The 23,289-nt window shown below is 42.9% G+C and overlaps 1 protein-coding gene across 1 annotated transcript; it reads left to right on the top strand.

Moving 5' to 3' along the window:
* The first annotated feature begins 1,149 nt into the window (after nt 1-1,149).
* On the top strand, nt 1,150-22,990 carry slc30a6 (solute carrier family 30 member 6). The gene is made up of 15 exons (XM_079855461.1): nt 1,150-1,374; nt 1,449-1,495; nt 2,019-2,105; nt 2,493-2,577; nt 8,992-9,034; nt 11,412-11,477; nt 13,918-13,998; nt 15,245-15,280; nt 15,783-15,877; nt 18,343-18,391; nt 18,543-18,662; nt 21,151-21,253; nt 21,334-21,381; nt 21,809-21,877; nt 22,421-22,990. The coding sequence occupies exons 1-15, from the start codon at nt 1,182-1,184 to the stop codon at nt 22,871-22,873; spliced, it is 1,575 nt and encodes a 524-aa protein (XP_079711587.1). The 5' UTR covers nt 1,150-1,181; the 3' UTR covers nt 22,874-22,990.
* The last annotated feature ends 299 nt before the right edge of the window (nt 22,991-23,289 follow it).

Here is a 23,289-nt window from a genome sequence, read left to right as displayed (position 1 = left end):
TAATACTCCTGTCAAATATAAAGTCACTACTATGATAATAGTAAGGATCCGTCTCTAATTCTTGTGGTTAACTTTTTTATTTTACTGGGGAAATTTTTCATTCATAAACAGACATTTTTAGGGTCTCAACCCTCATTTCCTCTATTTTTAGTGGAATTTAAACCACTCTTCAATTCTCTTACCCTGATAGATAATAAGAAAAGTAATAGATTTATAGAGTGTTATAAAAGTATATTTGGTAAGCTTCCCTGATATTTTGGCAATTAATGTACCCTTTATATATTGCCTGTGTAAGATGAATTTACTATTTCTGTATTCTGTGGCTAACTATTTTTATTTGTTTTTTTCTTTATTTTATTTCTCTGAACTGTATGTGTTTATGTGGGTTGTTTATGTATATATAATTTTTTTTTTTTTTTTTATACCTACATGTTTGTGATATGAGAAATATGTTAAATCTTTGAATTCTGTTCTGTGTTCGTAAGTATCTGACAAATTTTTGTAATCTATACTAAAATTTAAAAAAATAAAAATAAAAAAATAAATAAATAAATAGATAAAGTCACGCAATTTTATAAATAATAAAGTTAAATCAGCAATTTTAACAGTTAATCCTGGTCACGTTCACCAGTTACATTCATTTTTATTAAAATGACCGTAATTTGTATAGATAACTTAAAAAGATCACCTGTATCCCTGTAACTAAATAAAAGATATTGGTAACACTCTACAATAAGGTTTGTTAGTTAATATTAGTTAACTACATTAGTTAACATGAACTAATAATAAACTGCATGTATACAGGATTTATTTATTTTTGTAAATGTTAATTTCAACATTTACTAATACTTCATTAAAATCTTGTTAGCACTGTGACAGCTGGATCAACGTTCAGTAACAGCTGGATTTGATCAACTAATGTCAACAAAGATGAACTAATACAGTAACATATGTACTGCTCATGGTTAGTTCATATTGGTTGACACATTAACTAATGAACCTTGTTGTAAAGTGTTACCAAAATACCTCTGTGTTTTTATTCTCTCTCATTTCATTTTTGTTTAATAAAGTAGTTAAATGTGTATGATGTTAACCGAGTAAATAACTGGCAGCGCTGTGATTGGCTGTCGTGAAGCATCATGTGATCAGGTCGTGACGTAGGACGTTCCGCGGAAGTAAAGATGGCGCTGGACGGCTCGTCCACGTCAGTTATGGCTCATAATAACCCATATCACAGTCATGTTTCTGATTATTACGGCAGGAAGCTGAGCAATAAGCCCGATGTAGTGCCGTCTGGGGTCACCGAGAGGAAGGTGTCGCCGTCGGATAAGCCTGACATGGTGGTGCTGGACGTGATCGGCATCAAGGACTCGGGTGAGTCTCCCGCGGGCTGTTCTCCTCAGACTGTGTGTGAAATATCAATAACCGTGTTTCGTTTTCATCTGCAGATGCTCCAGGGCACAGAAAGAAGCACGAGACTGACACATATGTGCTGGTAAGACTCATTTATGGTCATATATGTGCGTGAAATATGATGTGAAGCTCATCATAACATCACATGTGACGTCACGCGTCATGAATGCTCGCGTTAAAGGGAAACTATCGCGAAAACTTTTGCCAAGTCTTTGGATTTGAAACACTTGTTTAGTTTTTTTCAAAAAAGTTTTAATTTAATAATTAATTATATTTAATTTAATAATTAATTATATTTTAAGTGATATTTTCCTCACACAACACAATTTTCAGAAGCAAGAATATAATCTTTTGTAACATTATAAATATCTCAACTGCCACTTTTGACCAATTTAATGCGTCCTTGATGAATAAAAGTATTGATTTCTTTCAAAATAAAGTAATACGATCATCGTACTGACCCAAACGTTCACATGGGAGTGGATCAGGACTTGTGTTACTGAGTTTTGTCATTAGCAAAGCTCCATGGGCGTTCCCCGAACACTGTTTCCACGGTAACGGTGTGTGTGTGGGGATTGTGGGTAATGATCTGTCCATCTCCTCAGGGCACCATCCATCCCTTCCGCAAAACCCATCGCTCGGTGCTGGGCAAGTGTGCGCAGGAGTTCAGCCTGGTGACGTCTGACCGGCGGGTGAGTCCTACACACACACACACACACACACACTCACACTCACACTCAGCTTTGTTTATGTGATTTGTGAGGACATTCCATAGGCGTAATGGTTTTTATACTGTACAAACTGTATATTCTATCCCCTTACACTGCCCTATCCCTAAACCTGCCCATCACAGGAGACATTCTGCATGTTTACATTTTTAATAAAACATAGTATGTTTTTAAAGCCATTTGATTTATGAGGACTCAGGAAATGTCCTCATAAATCACGTTCAAGTTGTAATACCAGTGTAATACCCATGTCATTATACAAATTTGTGTCCTCACAAATCACATAAACAAGCTCACACACACACACTTAACGTCAGAGAAATCACTCATGAAAGTGTGTGTGTGTTTCAGTCGTGGAGGATCCTCCTGTTCGGCGTGTTGAATCTCGTCTGCACAGCTTGTCTGCTGATGTGGTGCAGCTCCACCAACAGCATGGGTGAGGGATCACACACTTTACCCAGCATGCCCAGCGCCACACGTTACCCAGCATGCCCAGCGCCACACAGGACACACACACACACACACACTCCGCTCTGTGATTGGGTTAGATCAGTTCCTGTTCAACACGAACGTCACAGAGTTTGTCAAATGTGGGATGAATAAATCAGACATAGTGCTGTACACTGAATCACATGATGACATGGACGTGTGTGTGTGTGTGTGTGTGTGTGTGTGTGTGTGTGTGTGTGTGTGTGTGTGTGTGTGTGTGAACCTGAAGTCTGTCTCAGTTTGCTCTACTACACAAACTCAAGCTTTCATCTGCGTCTCATAGTATCAACACAAGAACTCTTCAGCAGCATTTCATCTGACAAAACTATACACACACACACACACACACACACACACACGTCCGTGTCATCATGTGCTTGGGTGTGCAGTCACCTGATCCTCTGCAGTATTGAGCTCTCGGTAACCGTGGTCAGTGTGTCTCAGACGTGACGCCCTCACGATGTTCCTCACGATGTTCCTCACGATGTTCCTCACGATGTTCCTCACGATGTTCCTCACGATGTTCCTCACGATGTTCCTCACGATGTTCCTCACGATGTTCCTCACGATGTTCCTCACGATGTTCCTCAGGATGTTCCTCAGGACCGGTTCCAGGGCTCACTGAGAGAGAAACACAGAAACACACCGTTCGCTGTTCTCACACCTCAACTCAAGCAAACTCAAGCGAGATCTGCTCACAGAGCCATAACCCAGTGTCAGTCAGGTGATTTAGAGGTGATCATGTTAATGAAGCTGTAATCCGCAGACCCATGATGAGTGAGATCTGATCTGACGGATGTTCATTACACGCGTACAGGGCCTGAAGTTAACTTTTTTGACCACCAGCCACTGTGACTTTTACCAGCCAATTATATATTTTTTTGCCTCATAAAAGGTGAAAAAAAAAAAGGATTTGCACAAACATTTGTTCTTTAACTTGTAAGAATACACATTTAAGTGCTGTCAAGTTATTAACGAGATCCATACAAGTAATAATAACTCTTAGAATACAGATTTAGACCTAGTGCAGCTCGTATGTAAATGAATCACACGCGGCTGTGCTGATGGCTGGCCAGCTGTTAGTTACAGCGTTCAGGAACCGTTAAGCAGAACTAAATTAATATTGTTATTACTTGTAAAGTTACTGGGTAGTCTACCGGACATTTGGACACAACATCTGTGCAACTGTCATTGTACTGTAGCCTATGTCAGCGTTGCATTATCTCATCTCATCTCATCAACAGTTTAAACAACTCACACATTCAAACGTAACGTAGTCAGAGAAGACGCATCTTTCTCTCCGATCACATACGTTCCGAAACACTCAAACTGCGCTGCTTTCACAGGTGCTTTCTTTACTCCAGTAATGTGCCGCCACATTTTTAGCTAAAATCCAACGAAACATACAACTTCGTTTGAATGTCAAAGAACAGTTGCAAAAAAACACACACACACACACACAAAAAAAACAATCGCCCCTTTAGTTACTGTTGCTATGTCCGACAAGCTACACCGCGCGCGCTCACGCCAAACCATGATCTCACGCAATGAAAAGCACATCGCGCAGCAGAGACACTGACAACACGCTGACAGACAAGACAGTCCAGGTTACTTTTGATATTAAACAAAGTCTCAACGTTAAAATTTGGTCATTTTTAAAGAAATTTAGACAATACCGTTTTGTGGCTCTGTAATGTATCTTGACAGATCGCTGTGGTGCCTCAAGTTAAAGCTGCTCGTGAACCGATCATCTCTTCCTTCTAGTTAATTTATAGCATCAAATAAACATGAATGAACATAAGAAGGAAGTTTTAACTGCGGAAAGATGTCAGTAGGTCTACTCAGTACACTCCGTTTTTCAAGTTCAAATCCTCCAACGTTGAACTCTCCTGACTGCTTTGTCGGACAAAAAAAAAGGCGCATTATGATTGGCCAGATCGCCTGTTAATCAAACTCCCCGCGAAGGGTCGATTCTCATTGGCTGCCTGCCAATGTGGCAGGTAGATTGACAGTGTTACCCGCCAATTGAAGAATTCACCCGCATTTGGCGTGTGGTCGGGTGTTAATTTCAGGCCCTGCACGCGTATTTCAGATATTATATCAGTCACATGACTGTTTGTGCCCTTCAGCTCCACATAAATAAACACCTTTCATTTCTTTTAATAAATGCTTGTAGTTTGTAGATTAAGATGCACAGCTCAAATCCCGGCCTATGCAAGAACTAGGGACCACGATATATCGGTATCGGCCGACGCGTTCTCGTTAATGTTATCGTTATCGGCCCGATGAGAAAATGTGGCCGATAAATACTGTATTATCTCCTCCAGCTGAGACGCTTCAGACTCACTCTGTTCTACATGATGGTTTACACGGCTTGAAATATGATTGATGATCACTTGTGTAATTCAAGTCTGTAATATCGGCTACATAAAATAGCAATGAGAACATTATAATAGTGTGTTTGGGACATGGATGTTAATGGTGAGACTTGTTTTTCTGATCAGGCTCTCAAAAAGTATTTAAAAATTGGATTTAGATTTATCGGACAATATATCGGTTATCGGCTTTCTAATATAAAGAATTAACAGTATCGGAGCATCCCTGGCAATAAGGACATCATTATTTTCAGATTATAGCCAGAAACTGATAAATGTCTGACATTATAACTCTTCTCTATTGTCTAAGCAAGTGTGAGTTTTAATGTACGGTACGAAAGCTGGATATTCATTTAGAGATCTGCTTTTCTTCGCCGCCGTCTAACGCTCACTCAATCTGTGAAAATAGGAGACGAATAAATGCAATATATTAATAACTAATTAATTTCTCAAACACATTTTGTTGCTCTTCATGTTGTCCGTTCAGAGAATGACCCCGTGACCTCTGAAAGTCCCATGATGCACTGCTCTGCTCTGTGGATCTGCTGTGGTTTGTTCAGTCGAGTGTGTGTGTGTGTAACGGGAAGGTTTGGATGTGTTTATTGGAGCATCAGTCTTTCTCCCGGTCTCGGTTTACGCTCTGACTCGCCACTTCCTCCCGCCAGGTGTTAGCTTGTAGTTTGTCAATAAAGCTTTTAGTTTACATCTGGAGCGATCTATTGTTATTTTAATGTGCCGCGTCGACAGATACCCGAGCCGAGCCGCTCGATGCGTGTTCCTGAACTCAGTGACAGCTGAGCGCTGCAGTTTGCAAATCTGCTTTACCGACAGAGAAAGCGGATACTCGCGCGACGCTAGCCGGCTCCTGATGCTAATGGCGCTCGGCTCCCGTGAGGCCCGCAGTGAGACGACTGAAGGTCAGGGTTCGAGGACGATCAGATGTGTTTGGATGCTCTTATTAAATATTCAGATAAAGATCCGGGCTTGGTTTACCACTGCGTCTTCATCTGCTCCTCTTCTTCATCGATTAGCTCTGTAAACATACACACGTCTCCTTAATCTGAGCGCTGTATTCTACACGAGTGTGTATATTCTGTGTCTCGCTCGGGGTTTATTCATGCATCATCTGTCATTACGCCATACTTTCCCTCCGCTCACAGATTCCTCTCGCTCTCGCAGGATTGCAGGTGTCGTGTTTCTAACAGAGGAACGCGTGGATCTGTGGCGAGCGTTAGCCAGCGCTGGCGTACGAGTGTTTAAGGGCAGGTTTAGGGCTGGTGGTGACGCTACATAGACTATAATGTGGCGTTCCTGCGCTGATGTTCAACACACTCGCGCTGAGATACAGGATCAGCTCGTCACAACATGAGCTTATTCATGGAAGTAAAATATTGATGTTTTTGAAACAGAAAAGCTTGTTGAATTGCACAACATTAACCGTGCATTGCATTTTTAGGGCTGAAATTTAACATGGTCGTATATTTTAGCTGTGAATATTTCAATTCAAAACATTTCACACATTTTTATAATGTAAAAATTGCTTTTCCTGCAGACCCTGGATGTGAAATGTCTAATTTGAACCACTGAATTTGTAAAGCGAAATGAAATGGACTGAAAATTGACTGTCGGAAATTATAGGTTTTATTTTTAAATGGACAGAATATTTTGGAAGTGAAATATGAAGGGTGAATATTGATTATTGAATTTTTAATAATGAAAATGTGTGTGAAATGTTTTGAATTGAAATATTCACAGCTTAAAGGGTTAGTTCACCCAAAAATGAAAATTTTGTCAGTAATTACTTACCCTCATGTTGTTCCAACCCCGTAAGACCTTCGTTCATCTTCGGAACACAAATTAAGATATTTTTGATTAAATCTGAGAGCTGATCACTCCTCCATAGGCTGCTAGGTGACCGAAACTTGCTGGCCCAGAAAAGTTATTAAAGAGATCGTTAATATAGTCCAAGTGACTCCAGTGGCTTAATCTTAAGTATATAAAGCGACGAGACTTTTTGTGCGCAAAAACAAACAAAAATAACGACTTTATTCCACTATTCATTTCCTTCTCTCTGGGCCTCTAGTTGGTTCACGTAGTGTTTTTGCGCAGCGCGTCTGTGTTGCACGTCAACACGCATCACACACATGACCAGCTTCGGCCAATAGTGAGCCTACGTGGTGACGTGTAACACAGACGCGCTGCGCAAAAACACTACGTGAACCAACTAGAGGCCCAGAGAGAAGGAAATGAATAGTGGAATAAAGTCGTTATTTTTGTTTGTTTTTGCGCACAAAAAGTCTATAGGGACTATATTAACGATCTCTTTAATAACTTTTCTGGGCCAGCAAGTTTCGGTCACCTAGAAGCCTATGGAGGAGTGATCAGCTCTCAGATTTCATCAAAAATATCTTAATTTATGTTCCGAGGATGAACGAAGGTCTTACGGGGTTGGAACAACATGAGGGTGAGTAATTACTGACAGAATTTTCATTTTTGGGTGAACTAACCCTTTAAATATATAACTGTTGAATTTCAGCCCATAAAAATGCAAGCATGGTTTATGAAGTGGTGCAATTCAACAAGCTCTTTTGTTTCAAAAACATTTGCCATTATTTTACTTCCATACTTATTTTAGTCTGTTTTCCTGATGGCAGGATTGTAAATGGGGATGATGAGATGCACCTCGTTCTGATTTGGGGTCAGATCACACACACACACACACACACACACACACATTCTTGTACATCTATCTTTATGAGGACATTAATTGACACAATGCAGTCTCTAGCCGCTTACCCTAACCTTACCCATCACAACTAAGTGCCTAACCCGACCCCTGACCCTAAACCGACCCTTGACCTCATTATAACCTGATCCCTGAAACCAAGTCTTGACCCTCAAACAGGCCTTTAAAGGCTCTCAGAGACTGAGGACCGGCCAACATGTCCTCACTTTACTCTCTCTGTCCTCACTCCACTGGGCTAACACTCAAACTGGTCCTCACAAAGATACTTGTACAAGTACACACACACACACACACACACACACTCTCTCTCACTCTCCCTCAGCCGGACTGAGTGGCAGAAGAGCTGCAGAGTGACTGGATTTAATTGCAGAAACTGAGAAAACGCCAGTAAAACAAACGATTATCAGTTTAAACTAAAGCTTGGACTCGATAAAGCAGTGGTTCTCAACTCCAGTCCTCGTGACCCACTGCTCTGCACATTTTGTATGTCTCCCTTATTTAACACACCTGAACCAGATCATCAGCTCGTCAGGAGAGACTCCATGAACTGAAATGAGTGTGTCAGATAAGAGAGACATACAAAATGTGCAGAGCAGTGGGTCACGAGGACTGGAGTTGAGAACCACTGCGATAAAGTGTTCTTTACAACTTACCAAAGATCCAGTGATCATGGATATTGACATGCAGCAGGAATCGGGTTTCCTGATTTTTACCCCTAAACTCAGCATATTGACACAAAATGAAAACTGCAAATCCACATTTCTCTGCCTGGATCCCGTTTCTGGGAATCGCAGCGATTCATTTGCTTCTCTGTTCTGTAACTTTCTGCAGTCTGTAAAAATACACCTCAGATTTCTTGTCAAATATATACAGTCAATCTCGAAGCTCTTTCCCGTTTTAGATGTGTTTTGTGACTTTTTCCCGGCATTCAATTCATTCTGCTTTTCCATTGAAAACAATTGAAAAGGAAGATAATGCTTTGGTGGACACATGGCCGAAAAGCTCAGTCTCAGTGATGTCCCTCAGGAAACCACAGTGGAGTTTCCCACACCCTTTCCCACACCCTTTCCCAAGCTTCATCCACTCGTGCTTTAACATTAGACGCTCCATGACCATTGAAGTTTGCCTTCGACTGCAGCTCAGCCTGAGAGCGCACTGTAAAGGACACGCTGGGTTTGATCCACATGCATTATGGGCGCGTGACACTGCTGTTTTGAACACTATCTGTCTTCTGTTTCAGCCTTGACCGCATACACATACCTCACCATCTTCGATCTCTTCAGGTGAGTGTCATTTCTCATATTCAGACTATATATATATATATAAGCTTGTTCCACATTTACACTTGTGTTTCTGATGTTAATGATGTAAAGTCATGTTAGTCGATGAGTGTTGTGTGGTGGACGAGTGCCGAGCACTTTTTATTTTACTATAAGCAAGAATCGCCGAAAATTGGTGATGGGCCGTGATGGGCCCACGGAAGAATTCCGTGAAATGAACACGGCCCCTTAAGTTAAGGAAAAGGTCGTGGGTGGGCTAACATTTCCATGACACGCGGGACAGCAACGGGATGGTTTGGTTTAGGAAAAGAGGAACAGGACGGTTGGGTTTAGGAAAAGAGGAACGGGGCGGTTGAGTTTAGGAAAAGAGGAACAGGACGGTTGGGTTTAGGAAAAGAGGAACGGGGCGGTTGGGTTTAGGAAAAGAGGAACGGGGCGGTTGGGTTTAGGAAAAGAGGAACGGGACGGTTGGGTTTAGGAAAAGAAGAACGGGGCGGTTTAGGAAAAGAGGAACGGGGCGGTTGGGTTTAGGAAAAGAGGAACGGGGCAGTTGGGTTTAGGAAAAGAGGAACGGGACGGTTGGGTTTAGGAAAAGAGGAACGGGGCGGTTGGGTTTAGGAAAAGAAGAACGGGGCGGTTTAGGAAAAGAGGAACGGGGCGGTTGGGTTTAGGAAAAGAGGAACGGGGCGGTTGGGTTTAGGAAAAGAGGAACGGGGCGGTTGGGTTTAGAAAAAGAAGAACTGGGCGGTTGGGTTTAGGAAAAGAAGAACGGGGCGGTTTAGGAAAAGAGGAACGGGGCAGTTGGGTTTAGGAAAAGAGGAACGGGGCGGTTGGGTTTAGGAAAAGAGGAACGGGGCGGTTGGGTTTAGAAAAAGAAGAACTGGGCGGTTGGGTTTAGGAAAAGAAGAACGGGGCGGTTTAGGAAAAGAGGAACGGGGCGGTTGGGTTTAGGAAAAGAAGAACTGGGCGGTTGGGTTTAGGAAAAGAGGAACGGGGCGGTTGGGTTTAGGAAAAGAGGAACGGGGCGGTTGGGTTTAGGAAAAGAGGAACGGGGCGGTTGGGTTTAGGAAAAGAGGAACGGGGCGGTTGGGTTTAGGAAAAGAGGAACGGGGCGGTTGGGTTTAGGAAAAGAGGAGCGGGGCGGTTGGGTTTAGGAAAAGAGGAACGGGGCGGTTGGGTTTAGGAAAAGAGGAACGGGACGGTTGGGTTTAGGAAAAGAGGAACGGGGCGGTTGGGTTTAGGAAAAGAAGAACGGGACGGTTGGGTTTAGGAAAAGAGGAACGGGGCGGTTGGGTTTAGGAAAAGAGGAACGGGGCGGTTGGGTTTAGGAAAAGAGGAACGGGGCGGTTGGGTTTAGGAAGAGCGGGGCGGTTGGGTTTAGGAAAAGAGGAACGGGGCGGTTGGGTTTAGGAAAAGAGGAGCGGGACGGTTGGGTTTAGGAAAAGAGGAACGGGGCGGTTGGGTTTAGGAAAAGAAGAACGGGGTGGTTTAGGAAAAGAGGAACGGGGCGGTTGGGTTTAGGAAAAGAGGAGCGGGGCGGTTGGGTTTAGGAAAAGAGGAGCGGGGCGGTTGGGTTTAGGAAAAGAAGAACGGGGCGGTTGGGTTTAGGAAAAGAGGAACGGGGCGGTTGGGTTTAGGAAAAGAGGAGCGGGGCGGTTGGGTTTAGGAAAAGAGGAACGGGGCGGTTGGGTTTAGGAAAAGAGGAACGGGGCGGTTGGGTTTAGGAAAAGAGGAGCGGGACGGTTGGGTTTAGGAAAAGAGGAACGGGGCGGTTGGGTTTAGGAAAAGAGGAACGGGGCGGTTGGGTTTAGGAAAAGAGGAACGGGGCGGTTGGGTTTAGGAAAAGAGGAGCGGGGCGGTTGGGTTTAGGAAAAGAGGAGCGGGGCGGTTGGGTTTAGGAAAAGAGGAGCGGGACGGTTGGGTTTAGGAAAAGAGGAACGGGGCGGTTGGGTTTAGGAAAAGAAGAACGGGGCGGTTGGGTTTAGGAAAAGAGGAACGGGGCGGTTGGGTTTAGGAAAAGAGGAGCGGGACGGTTGGGTTTAGGAAAAGAGGAACGGGGCGGTTGGGTTTAGGAAAAGAGGAGCGGGACGGTTGGGTTTAGGAAAAGAGGAACGGGGCGGTTGGGTTTAGAAAAAGAGGAGCGGGACGGTTGGGTTTAGGAAACGTCTCCTGGGTGAAAGTCCTGTGTTGTTTGACCCATCCACCAAGTCCCCAACTAATCGGATTTTTGGCCTTTCATAGTACTCTCTACCGTAGCCGCTCTTAATGCTACGGAACCATCATGATTAAAAACCCCAGATAAAAGTGTCCATTAAAACTGTTAAATAGTTTGTTAGCTCGTGTGAGTCTCTGTTTGAGTAATGTGTGGTGTCTCCCTCAGTCTGATCACCTGTCTGCTGAGCTTCTGGGTGACCGTGAAGAAGCCCAGTCAACTCTACTCGTTTGGGTAAGAACTATTTTCCTGATCGCTCTCTCTCTTCACACTTCTGTTGAAGCTTCTCATGGCTCGACACACATGCTAGACAGTGTTTGGAGTTTATGGTGTTGATACTGATACCATAGTGAATAAGGCACCGTAAAGTAGACCATGTGACTCTGACGTTTGTGGAAGCCGATAGATCCATATTTCTCTTTTTAAAGGAATGAAAATAAGGCTGTGAGGGGCAGAAGTGCAGCGTGTTCAATAGATCGTACTGTAACTGTCAACATAACTAGTTGTTCTGCTTGTGAAACATCTTTCCAGTGCCATAAACACTTTATGCAACAGTTCTGTAAGTTGTGAGTTGTGTGAGAATCACATGTGATCTAGGACTTTATACAGTGCTGCAGTAAAGACCCTCACAGCCTTATCTCCATCCTCGTTAAATTCAGTTTGATGTCAGTTGATCTGATCTGATCGTGAGTGTGTGTAACTGGGCATGCGAGTGAGCAAGTGTTGGTGAGTTTTAATAGAGCGTTAGTGAGCGTTAGTGAGCGTTAGTGAGCGTTAGTGAGGGTTAGTGAGCGTTAGTGAGCGATAGTGAGCGTTAGTGAGGGTTAGTGAGCGTTAGTGAGGGTTAGTGAGCGTTAGTGAGCGTTAGTGAGGGTTAGTGAGCGTTAGTGAGGGTTAGTGAGCGTTAGTGAGGGTTAGTGAGCGTTAGTGAGCGTTAGTGAGGGTTAGTGAGCGTTAGTGAGGGTTAGTGAGGGTTAGTGAGCGTTAGTGAGGGTTAGTGAGCGTTAGTGAGGGTTAGTGAGGGTTAGTGAGCGTTAGTGAGCGTTAGTGAGGGTTAGTGAGCGTTAGTGAGGGTTAGTGAGCGATAGTGAGCGTTAGTGAGCGATAGTGAGCGTTAGTGAGCGTTAGTGAGGGTTAGTGAGCGTTAGTGAGGGTTAGTGAGGGTTAGTGAGGGTTAGTGAGCGTTAGTGAGGGTTAGTGAGGGTTAGTGAGCGTTAGTGAGCGTTAGTGAGCGATAGTGAGCGTTAGTGAGCGTTAGTGAGCGTTAGTGAGGGTTAGTGAGCGATAGTGAGCGTTAGTGAGCGTTAGTGAGCGTTAGTGAGGGTTAGTGAGCGATAGTGAGCGTTAGTGAGCGTTAGTGAGGGTTAGTGAGGGTTAGTGAGCGATAGTGAGGGTTAGTGAGGGTTAGTGAGGGTTAGTGAGCGTTAGTGAGGGTTAGTGAGCGTTAGTGAGCGTTAGTGAGCGTTAGTGAGGGTTAGTGAGCGTTAGTGAGCGTTAGTGAGGGTTAGTGAGCGTTAGTGAGGGTTAGTGAGCGTTAGTGAGCGATAGTGAGGGTTAGTGAGCGTTAGTGAGCGTTAGTGAGGGTTAGTGAGGGTTAGTGAGGGTTAGTGAGCGATAGTGAGCGTTAGTGAGCGTTAGTGAGGGTTAGTGAGCGTTAGTGAGGGTTAGTGAGGGTTAGTGAGCGTTAGTGAGCGATAGTGAGCGTTAGTGAGGGTTAGTGAGCGATAGTGAGCGTTAGTGAGGGTTAGTGAGCGTTAGTGAGGGTTAGTGAGCGTTAGTGAGGGTTAGTGAGCGTTAGTGAGGGTTAGTGAGCGATAGTGAGCGATAGTGAGCGTTAGTGAGGGTTAGTGAGCGTTAGTGAGGGTTAGTGAGCGTTAGTGAGGGTTAGTGAGCGATAGTGAGCGTTAGTGAGGGTTAGTGAGGGTTAGTGAGGGTTAGTGAGGGTTAGTGAGCGTTAGTGAGCGATAGTGAGCGTTAGTGAGGGTTAGTGAGCGTTAGTGAGGGTTAGTGAGCGTTAGTGAGGGTTAGTGAGCGATAGTGAGCGTTAGTGAGGGTTAGTGAGGGTTAGTGAGGGTTAGTGAGGGTTAGTGAGCGTTAGTGAGCGATAGTGAGGGTTAGTGAGCGTTAGTGAGGGTTAGTGAGGGTTAGTGAGGGTTAGTGAGCGATAGTGAGCGTTAGTGAGCGTTAGTGAGGGTTAGTGAGGGTTAGTGAGGGTTAGTGAGCGATAGTGAGCGATAGTGAGCGTTAGTGAGCGTTAGTGAGTGTTAATAGAGTTAATCGCCTCTCGTTTCCCCCTGTACACTGCATGACAAAGCTGAAAATCAGCCCGACCCGAAAAAGAGTCAGAATTCGGCTCAAAATCGGGCGAAAATCGCACAGTGTATGCCCGCCTTTAGTGTGTTAGAGGGTGTGTGTGTGTGTGAGAGAGAGAGAGAGAGAGAGAGAGAGAGAGAGAGAGAGAGAGAGAGAGAGAGAGAGAGAGAGAGAGAGAGAGTGCTTCAGCTTCAGTAATTGTGTGTGTGTGTGTGTGTGTGTGTGTGTGTGTGTGTGTGTGTGTGAGAGAGAGAGAGTGCTTCAGTAATTGTGTGTGTGTGTGTGTGTGTGTGTGTGTGTGTGTGTGTGTGTGTGAGAGAGAGAGTGCTTCAGCTCCAGTAATGATGTGTGTGTGTCTCAGCTTCGAGCGGTGTGAAGTGCTGGCTGTGTTCTCCTCCACTGTGCTGGTTCAGCTGGGATCGCTCTTCATCCTGAAGGAAAGGTGAGATCCTGCGTCTCTGCAGAACTTGATCCGCTCAATATTTCCTGCTGTGGGAATCTGGACATCATGAAGATCAGGTCCACACTCAGCTGATCTACACACACACACACTCGTACGAGTGATCAACAACAACACTTCTGATGAGGATTCAGTGTTTCCTCCTCACGCTTATGCGTTTAGCAGATGCTTTTATCCAACGCAACTTACAAAAGCGGTTCTTCACAAGCCTTATTCAGGCGGTCAGTGTTTCTCAGGGGGTCGTACGGTGTGTTCAACATTTACAGGGTCAGTCTGTGATTTTACTCCCATCCAACTCCACATCTCTGAGTTTACAGAAGGGATCATCCGAAAGGAGTTTTGTAGATGCTGTTTGACCACTGCACTAAGCTGGAATGTGCGCTCATTTTAATAATGGACACTTTTATTACACCGAAATGCAGGAAACTGTTCAGAATAATGATATTACTTCAGCGCTTCACTACAGTGAGTGAGAGCTGTCCAGGAGAAAAAGAAAACTATCACATAAACTTTGCAATGCAATAAAAAAAATAAAAATGTTTCGGTAACACTTTTAAACCATTTATTAATCTTAGGTAATGTTCATTTTAATATTTACTAATGCTTTGTTAAAATCAAAAGTTATATTATGTACTCTTTTATAAACAACCTCATTTATATGATAACTACTAGGATCATAAATCTATAAATGTATTGCTCATTGATAGTTCATGTTCGGCAATGCATTAAATAACATTTATGTGACCTTGTAAAGTATTACCAATATTTTATTTATTTTAATATAACCAATATATAACAATCTATATACCAATATACAAAACCAATATATATTTAATTTAATTAATCAATCAACAATACTATTGATCAGCATTACCAAACGTGGACGTTTTCCACTAGAAACAAACATTGATGTATTATTTTAATTTAATACTGTGAAGCTGCTTTGATACAATCTGTATTGTGAAAAGCGCTATATAAATAAACTTTACTTGATTTTAATATACTTTTATATGTTATGTCTTGTATAAATCATTTCTCTAGTGGAACAAGTCGCTGAATCACAGACGTCCCCATGAGAAACACTTAAAGATCCTACTATATTTGTAATATGCAAAGCCAGGTTTATTAGAGAATAATTATATTAGGACATGATGTTATGAAGTTATTGAGCAGAACCTCCCAGATGAGTGTGTAGTTATTCTCTTTCTGTGTGTTGCTTCTTTATCAGTGTTGAGCGTTTTGTGGAGCAGCCCGAGGTTCACACGTGAGTACAACCATCACTGAACACACACACACTACACTAACAGACACAGACACACACACTCACACTCACACTAACACACACACACACACACACACGCACAGACACACGCACAGAGACATGGGCACACACACACACTCACTCAAACACACACATTAAGGGCCTTATATACTCACAACAGAGTTCTTTATTGTTCTTCGTTTGGGGGTATAAAGGAGTTAGAAATATGTGACCAGCGATTATACTGTTAGCGAACACCCTGACTCCGCCCACATTTATGTTAACGAACACCCTGACTCCGCCCACATTTATGTTAGCGAACACTCTGACTCCGCCCACATTTATATTAGCGAACACCCTGACTCCGCCCACATTTATGTTAGCGAACACCCTGACCTATCAAGATCATATTCCTATTCCAAATATACCTATTCAGAAAGCATCTGATCATGGGATGAACGTGTGTGTGTGTGTGTGTGTGTGTGTGTGTGTGTGTGTGTTTTAGGGGCCGTCTGCTGGTGGGAACATTCGTGGCTCTGTTTTTCAACCTGTTGACTCTACTGTCTGTCAAGAACAAGCCGTTCGTCTTTGTGTCTGAAGGTAAGATCTTCTCACAGAGTTTAGCTTCACACACTCTTCCGACTCCTGCTCTTCTGCTGTCGTCTAGACTTCAGTGAATCAACCCTCGCACGGTTCTGCAGATGTGTTGACCACAGTTTCCCGTTAATAACATTTAATCATTTAACTGAACTAAAATCTAATTTGTGCTATGGTTTAGTGCACTTAAAAGGCTGCGACTTCATTAAATAAGTGTGTAGTCTGTTGATCCGGTGTGTTCCTCTCAGAGCGGATCAGCTCGAGTGAATGCAGTGAACTCATCTCTGGGAGTTTACTGTGCGTTTAGGAAACACAATTGGCACCAGTTACGCATTTCCTATAATTTAAAAAATGTTGTGGACAGATGATTGGAAGATTCCACTCGTTTTGTAAGCCTTTGTTTGTGAATCTGTTTTCACAGAAAATGCAGTTTTCCACAAACTCTAGAAAGTGGAGATATGAAGGCATGAATATTGTAATTTTACTACTGTAGTGTAAATCTGGGGGGTTTTAACCATTTAGATGCCATAGACCCCCAAATATGATCATCCTCATGCGATGGACCCCATCCTACAAATTATAAAGCAGCTTTATATTTTCATGTGTAAAGATTCAATTTATGCTATAAAAAATCATATTATAAACATTAGGGCTGAACGATATTCTGTTTTAACATCGACATCGCGATGTGCGAATGAGCGATAGTCACATCGCCGGAACATGCGATGTGAAGGGTAACGTTAGTAGTAGGCTACCCATAAGAGAACGGTAGCACACAGTAAACACGAGTTTGTTGTATGGCTTTTTGCTGGGGTGACATACGCGTTCTGCGTGCCTGCACAGTGATTGGTTCGCTGTGCCGCAGCTCACCGCGCTCACAGCCAACATTCAAAAATGCGCGACGAAGAGGATCCGCCGCAAAAAAAAGTCAAAATCAGCTATTTGGGACTAGCCTATTTCGTCTACAAAAAGGAGGATGTTGACCAAAAAGAGGTAGGCTACTTTGCTGGAGTGTTATAAAGTTGTGGATGGTTGTCTTTTTTAAACATTCGTTTATTTTTCGTGTTCGCATTTATGAGGAAAAAACAATGTTACGTGATATTACGGACGCGACCGTTATGAAAGCGACACTAAAAGACTGCTTTAAAACTTTCACAGAGACCTCAAACAGAAAGCACAAAGCCTTTCTTTAAAACGAATTTCGTTTTGTATTAATTGTATCTTAATTTTAATCAGTATTTCATTATCCAATTTCCTGGATTTAATAATGATTAATAATAATTAAATATAGCAGCCAGCGCCTGAACCCGAGATTAAGCTATGATCCATGAACCGAAACTCAGCGTAAAAGGTAGCCTACTCGCCTCACACACCTAAAAAAAAAAAAAAAAAAGAAAGAAAGAAATATATCTATTATCTACAGAAATCTCTACTTTTAAACAGAACCATTAAAAAAAATATAGCTATATTTAATCTGTATGAAAAGTGCATTTCTCCCGATCACTGCTGCGAAGATCGCGAGTCAGTATATTGTCAACTTCATCTGTACAGAAAACACTTGTTTATTAATAAACAATTAAAATGTCTCATTGTAATATTTTACATATTATTAATCATTACTTTTGCTGGGTCTAGGTGCCGTTTACATGAACACGTCACTGAATCAGCACAGAAAACATAATTTTTCAGGTCCTAGAACCCGAAGAACGTTAGGTCCTGCGTAGAACGTTCACCGAATTCTGAGAGAAATATCTTTCTGGAATAAAATATTAAGTGGCCTTTTTGTTACTTGTAATGAAGCTTGCTTATTAGTGAAATTATTAATAACATGGAATGGTAATTATTGACTTTAGCCTGGATTGATGGCTCGCAATATCGCGATATATATCGTTGGGAAAAAAATATCGCAATGTAATTTTTTTTCCAATATCGTGCAGCCCTAATAAACATGTAGAAAAAAAAATAGTTTTTGTTTAAGCCTTTTCTATTCACTATAGTTCTGTAGTGTTAGATGTACATTTGTTTTAATAATTTGTATTTAAATCAACATTATTTAATTAAAACAAGTTTTTAAATTTTAAATCAAAAGCATTAATTAATTAATTAATTCATCTTTACTTCTTTTTCTCTAAACGTTTACATTGATCCACTAGCACTCTTGCGGCCCACAGTGTGAAAACTCTGTAAAGTAAAAATTCATATTCTTGTGAAATATTTATTTTTCATTAATAATAAGTTTTGTTGTTGTTGTTGTTATTGTCATTATTGTTATTATTATTATTATTATTATTCAAATTTATCCTGAAAAACAGTGTGAATGAGACACCATCACATCTAAAAAGAGGTTTGAGTCCACTTTAAAGTCAATGCACAGACATCCTCTGTTCAACTCTCTCAGACTGCACCAGATTGATGCATTCAACTTTAAATGTACAGTATTTTCTGTGTGTGTGTGTGTGTGTGTGTAGCTGCGAGCACCAGCTGGCTTCAGGAGCACGTGGCTGATCTGAGCCGAAGGTAAGAACGTCTCGCTCCGTCATGTGTGTGATAAACAGAGCGCTGATACCCAGACGTGTGTGTGTGATAAACAGAGCGCTGATGCTCAGACGTGTGTGTGTGATAAACAGAGCGCTGATGCCCAGACGTGTGTGTGTGTGTGGTTGTGCAGTTTGTGTGGACTGATCCCGGCGCTGAGCAGCGTTCTCCTGCCCAGGATGAACCCGTTTGTGCTGATCAACCTCGCCGGAGCCTTCGCTCTGGGCATCACCTACATGCTCATCGAGATCAGGTGAGGACACACACACACGTAGAGGAGCTCCTCCTGCTCTATACTGCACTGAAGCATTCAGCTCTCTCGGTCATCAGTCTATTGATATAACTCTACATTTGGGTTGATCATTTTAATCAATTCTTATTTTGATGAACCCATATCGATTCTTAAATCCCTATAATAGCGTGCATGCCATCCCATAATCTCAGTAATCTTTGATACTGTTGATATGAATCAAAGTCTCAGCTCTCAAATCCTGTCAGTTTCATCAGTAAATTCAGTCCATAAATGAGTGTGTGTGAGTGTGTGTGTTTGTGTGACAGAGGAGCCGATCATCTCTTCCTCAACACTACTAGTTACAGCAGCAAATAAACATCAGTAAACATCAGAAGATACAGAACAACTTCCTGAAATCAATCATGTCTCATGAAATCAATCGATCAGTGTTTCAACCGTCACTAAATCAGCTGGAGAACAACAACGCCTCATTATCCTCAACACTGTCTGTGTCCATAAACTCTACATTAATAACTCTGGAGAGCAGCTTCTGATACAGACATGCTCTAGATTACACATTCATTACATCTTTACCTGTTCCTCAATACTTAATGAGTTTGAATAAATCTATCATGAAAACAAATGTTTATCCGTTTAAATATATATATTTAAACAAACAATTGGAGTATAAACGTTATTACAAAAACTGTCTTGTGTGTAATGTAAATATTAGTCTTCAGATCAGCTGTTAGTTGTAACCTGTAATATCACAGTAATGCAGCGTTCTTCAGTTCACAGAGATTACTCTTCCTCATACATAGAAATCAGTCCATTTCCAATCAAACTGAATTACAAGTTTGTGAATTTAAATCAAATAGAATCGTGAAGTTTGTCAACACCCAGCCTAACTCTATACTCCTATCACAACACCCAGCCTAACTCTATACTCCAATCACAACACCCAGCCTAACTCTATACTCCAATCACAACACCCAGCCTAACTCTATACTCCAATCACAACACCCAGCCTAACTCTATACTCCAATCACAACACCCAGCCTAACTCTATTCTCCAATCACAACACCCAGCCTAACTCTATACTCCAATCACAACACCCAGCCTAACTCTATACTCCAATCACAACACCCAGCCTAACTCTATACTCCAATCACAACACCCAGCCTAACTCTATTCTCCAATCACAACACCCAGCCTAACTCTATACTCCAATCACAACACCCAGCCTAACTCTATACTCCAATCACAACACCCAGCCTAACTCTATACTCCAATCACAACACCCAGCCTAACTCTATACTCCAATCACAACACCCAGCCTAACTCTATTCTCCAATCACAACACCCAGCCTAACTCTATACTCCAATCACAACACCCAGCCTAACTCTATTCTCCAATCACAACACCCAGCCTAACTCTATACTCCAATCACAACACCCAGCCTAACTCTATTCTCCAATCACAACACCCAGCCTAACTCTATACTCCAATCACAACACCCAGCCTAACTCTATACTCCAATCACAACACCCAGCCTAACTCTATTCTCCAATCACAACACCCAGCCTAACTCTATACTCCAATCACAACACCCAGCCTAACTCTATACTCCAATCACAACACCCAGCCTAACTCTATTCTCCAATCACAACACCCAGCCTAACTCTATTCTCCAATCACAACACCCAGCCTAACTCTATTCTTCAATCACAACACCCAGCCTAACTCTATTCTCCAATCACAACACCCAGCCTAACTCTATACTCCAATCACAACACCCAGCCTAACTCTATACTCCAATCACAACACCCAGCCTAACTCTATACTCCAATCACAACACCCAGCCTAACTCTATACTCCAATCACAACACCCAGCCTAACTCTATTCTCCAATCACAACACCCAGCCTAACTCTATACTCCAATCACAACACCCAGCCTAACTCTATACTCCAATCACAACACCCAGCCTAACTCTATACTCCAATCACAACACCCAGCCTAACTCTATACTCCAATCACAACACCCAGCCTAACTCTATACTCCAATCACAACACCCAGCCTAACTCTATTCTCCAATCACAACACCCAGCCTAACTCTATTCTCCAATCACAACACCCAGCCTAACTCTATTCTTCAATCACAACACCCAGCCTAACTCTATTCTCCAATCACAACACCCAGCCTAACTCTATTCTCCAATCACAACACCCAGCCTAACTCTATACTCCAATCACAACACCCAGCCTAACTCTATTCTCCAATCACAACGGAGTATTTTAACTACTACGCATATTAAATAACACTGCACATAATGTATTATGCCTACATCTCTCTGAGTTCCTCCGTCATATGTCCATAGAGCCTGGCTCTGGCTCTGTGTGCGTGTGCGTGTGTGTGTGTGTGTGTGTGTGTGAGAGAGCACTTCTGAAGCGCTGTCGTCAGTGTGTACGTGATGATGATGATGATGTTGTGTGTTGTTGTGCAGTAACTATCACGCGATGGACACCGCGTCTGCCGTGGCCATCGCCCTCATGACCTTCGGCACCATGTACCCGATGAGTGTGTACAGCGGGAAGGTTCTGCTGCAGGTGTGTGTGATCACGTGTGTGTACTGAACCCTGTGTGACGCGCAGACTTCACACACTCACGCTGTCCTCTCTTCTTTCAGACCACCCCGTCTCACGTCATCGGTCAGCTGGACAAACTGCTCCGAGAGGTCAGTCCTTCAGCAGGTCTACACTATAGTGCTGAAAGTGTTGGGACACCCCTTCAAATCACTGAATTCAGGAGTTGTGTAAAATCAAGATGCAGACGCTTCTACACACATTTGTGAAAGAGCGATGCTTGCCTGACTGTATTGTGCCCAGTGTGAAGTTTGGTGGAGGGGGGGTTATGGTGTGGGGTTCAAACATTCCCATAAACACACTCCTAAACCTTGTGGAAAGCCTTCCCAGAAGAGCTGAAGCTGTTAAAGCTATAGGGTGGAGCAACTCCTCATTAAACCCTACGGATCAGGAATGGGATGTCAGTAAAGGTCATGTGCATGTAAAGGCAGACGCCCCAGAACTATTGTCAGTGTAGTGTACCTCGTTCCTGACGCTCCAGCGCTCTCCTCTTCATAACTCACTCCTGATGTTTTTCAGGTGTCCACGCTGGATGGAGTTCTTGAAGTCAGAAACGAGCACTTCTGGACCATTGGCTTTGGCTCTTTGGTGTGTAGATTTTCTTTCTAACTGATGATTTCGAACACTGATGAGTTAACGAACACTGATGAGTTAACGAACACTGATGAGTTAACGAACACTGAAATCATGAGGGCTTGACAAAGGCTTTGCACAAACTTGGGTTATTACTGTTTTTACACAATTAGAGGAAGCGTCATCGTCCAGCTCAGTTCAGTTCTCATATAATGATGTCAATGCAGGCGGATCAATAATATGGTTGAATATTAAATGAAATGTCCCCAACTAAACAAGCCTCAAGTCAATGGCGAAAAAGGCGTAGACATATTCCACATATAAACAACATTAAAAGCTGGATTTCCTGTAACTCGCACTGTTTTTGAGTTTGTGACGTCAGAAACACCAGCGATTTCAACCGTGTGTTTGAGACTGTCTTTGGTTCACTGCAGTTTTAAGGAGAGAATACTCAGCAATGGTGTCGACTTATGAATTTACTCAAGGTTTAGCACATTAATAGACATATACACAACATTAAAAGCTGGGTTTTCTGTAACTCGCACTGTTTTTGCACAGGCTGGTTCCGTCCACGTCCGCATCCGCAGAGACGCTGATGAGCAAATGGTTTTGGCTCACGTGACCAACCGTTTGAGCGCGCTCGTCTCCACGCTAACCGTCCAGATCTTCAAGGACGAGTGGATCCGCCCGTCTCTGAGTTCTGGCGCTGGATCGCTCAGTCTCTCGGAGTACGTGTCTTCAGCCGTGGTGTCCGAGCTGAACCCGGCCACGTCCACACCTGCCAAACCCAGCAGCCCTCCTCCCGAGTTCTCCTTCAACACGCCGGGCCGACACGTGCAGCCGCTGGTGTTCCCGGCCCATCAGCCCCGGCTCCCGTACGGCCTCCAGGGGCCCGGGGTCCGGCTGGGCTTCGGCCTCGGGCCTCAGGCATACAGGACTCTGAACACTGCGGGAATACACAGATACGGGAGCAGTCTTCCCAACACACACACTGACCTAAAGAGACCCTGAGCTCGTCACACCCATCAAAACCCTGAGTATTTATTGTTACGGGACCAATAGCTACGGTTTTATTCACAATGGATGTTTTATCTGTATTGTTTATTTGTATTAAACTGCTATCAGACATCTTATTTTTCCCGGTGTCTTCATTATGAAAGGCCATTCATTCCCACAAGCTATGTTTCCATCCAAAGTTGTGAATTTAACATTTGCAGTGTTTCCCATGTGTTCAAGAGAAGAAGATCCTCACTTCCTGGGGAAAGGCCTCGTTTCTTTATCCAGGGTTCGTACGAGGTGCTTAAAGTGCTTGAATTAGATTTTCTGATATTTAAGTCCTGGAAAACCCATTTTTTAACAAGATATGTAAAATTAGGGTTTCATTTTATCTATAAAACCATCTTTTCACACAAAATTAATGCTGTAGT

The sequence above is a fragment of the Squalius cephalus genome (genome assembly GCF_949319135.1).
Source record: "Squalius cephalus genome assembly, chromosome: 21".
In the NCBI taxonomy this organism is placed as follows: Eukaryota; Metazoa; Chordata; class Actinopteri; order Cypriniformes; family Leuciscidae; genus Squalius; species Squalius cephalus.
The sequence above is the reverse complement of the archived record's forward strand: the minus strand, read 5'-3'. Positions and strand labels throughout refer to the sequence as shown.

Bases quoted from the DNA above. Each gene is read 5' to 3' on its own strand.
- slc30a6 (XM_079855461.1), top strand. From the start codon at position 1,182: ATGGCGCTGGACGGCTCGTCCACGTCAGTTATGGCTCATAATAACCCA. The intron at 1,496-2,018 runs GTAAGACTCATT...CCATCTCCTCAG, and splicing joins AGACTGACACATATGTGCTG to GGCACCATCCATCCCTTCCG. The intron at 13,999-15,244 runs GTGAGATCCTGC...CTTCTTTATCAG, and splicing joins CTCTTCATCCTGAAGGAAAG to TGTTGAGCGTTTTGTGGAGC.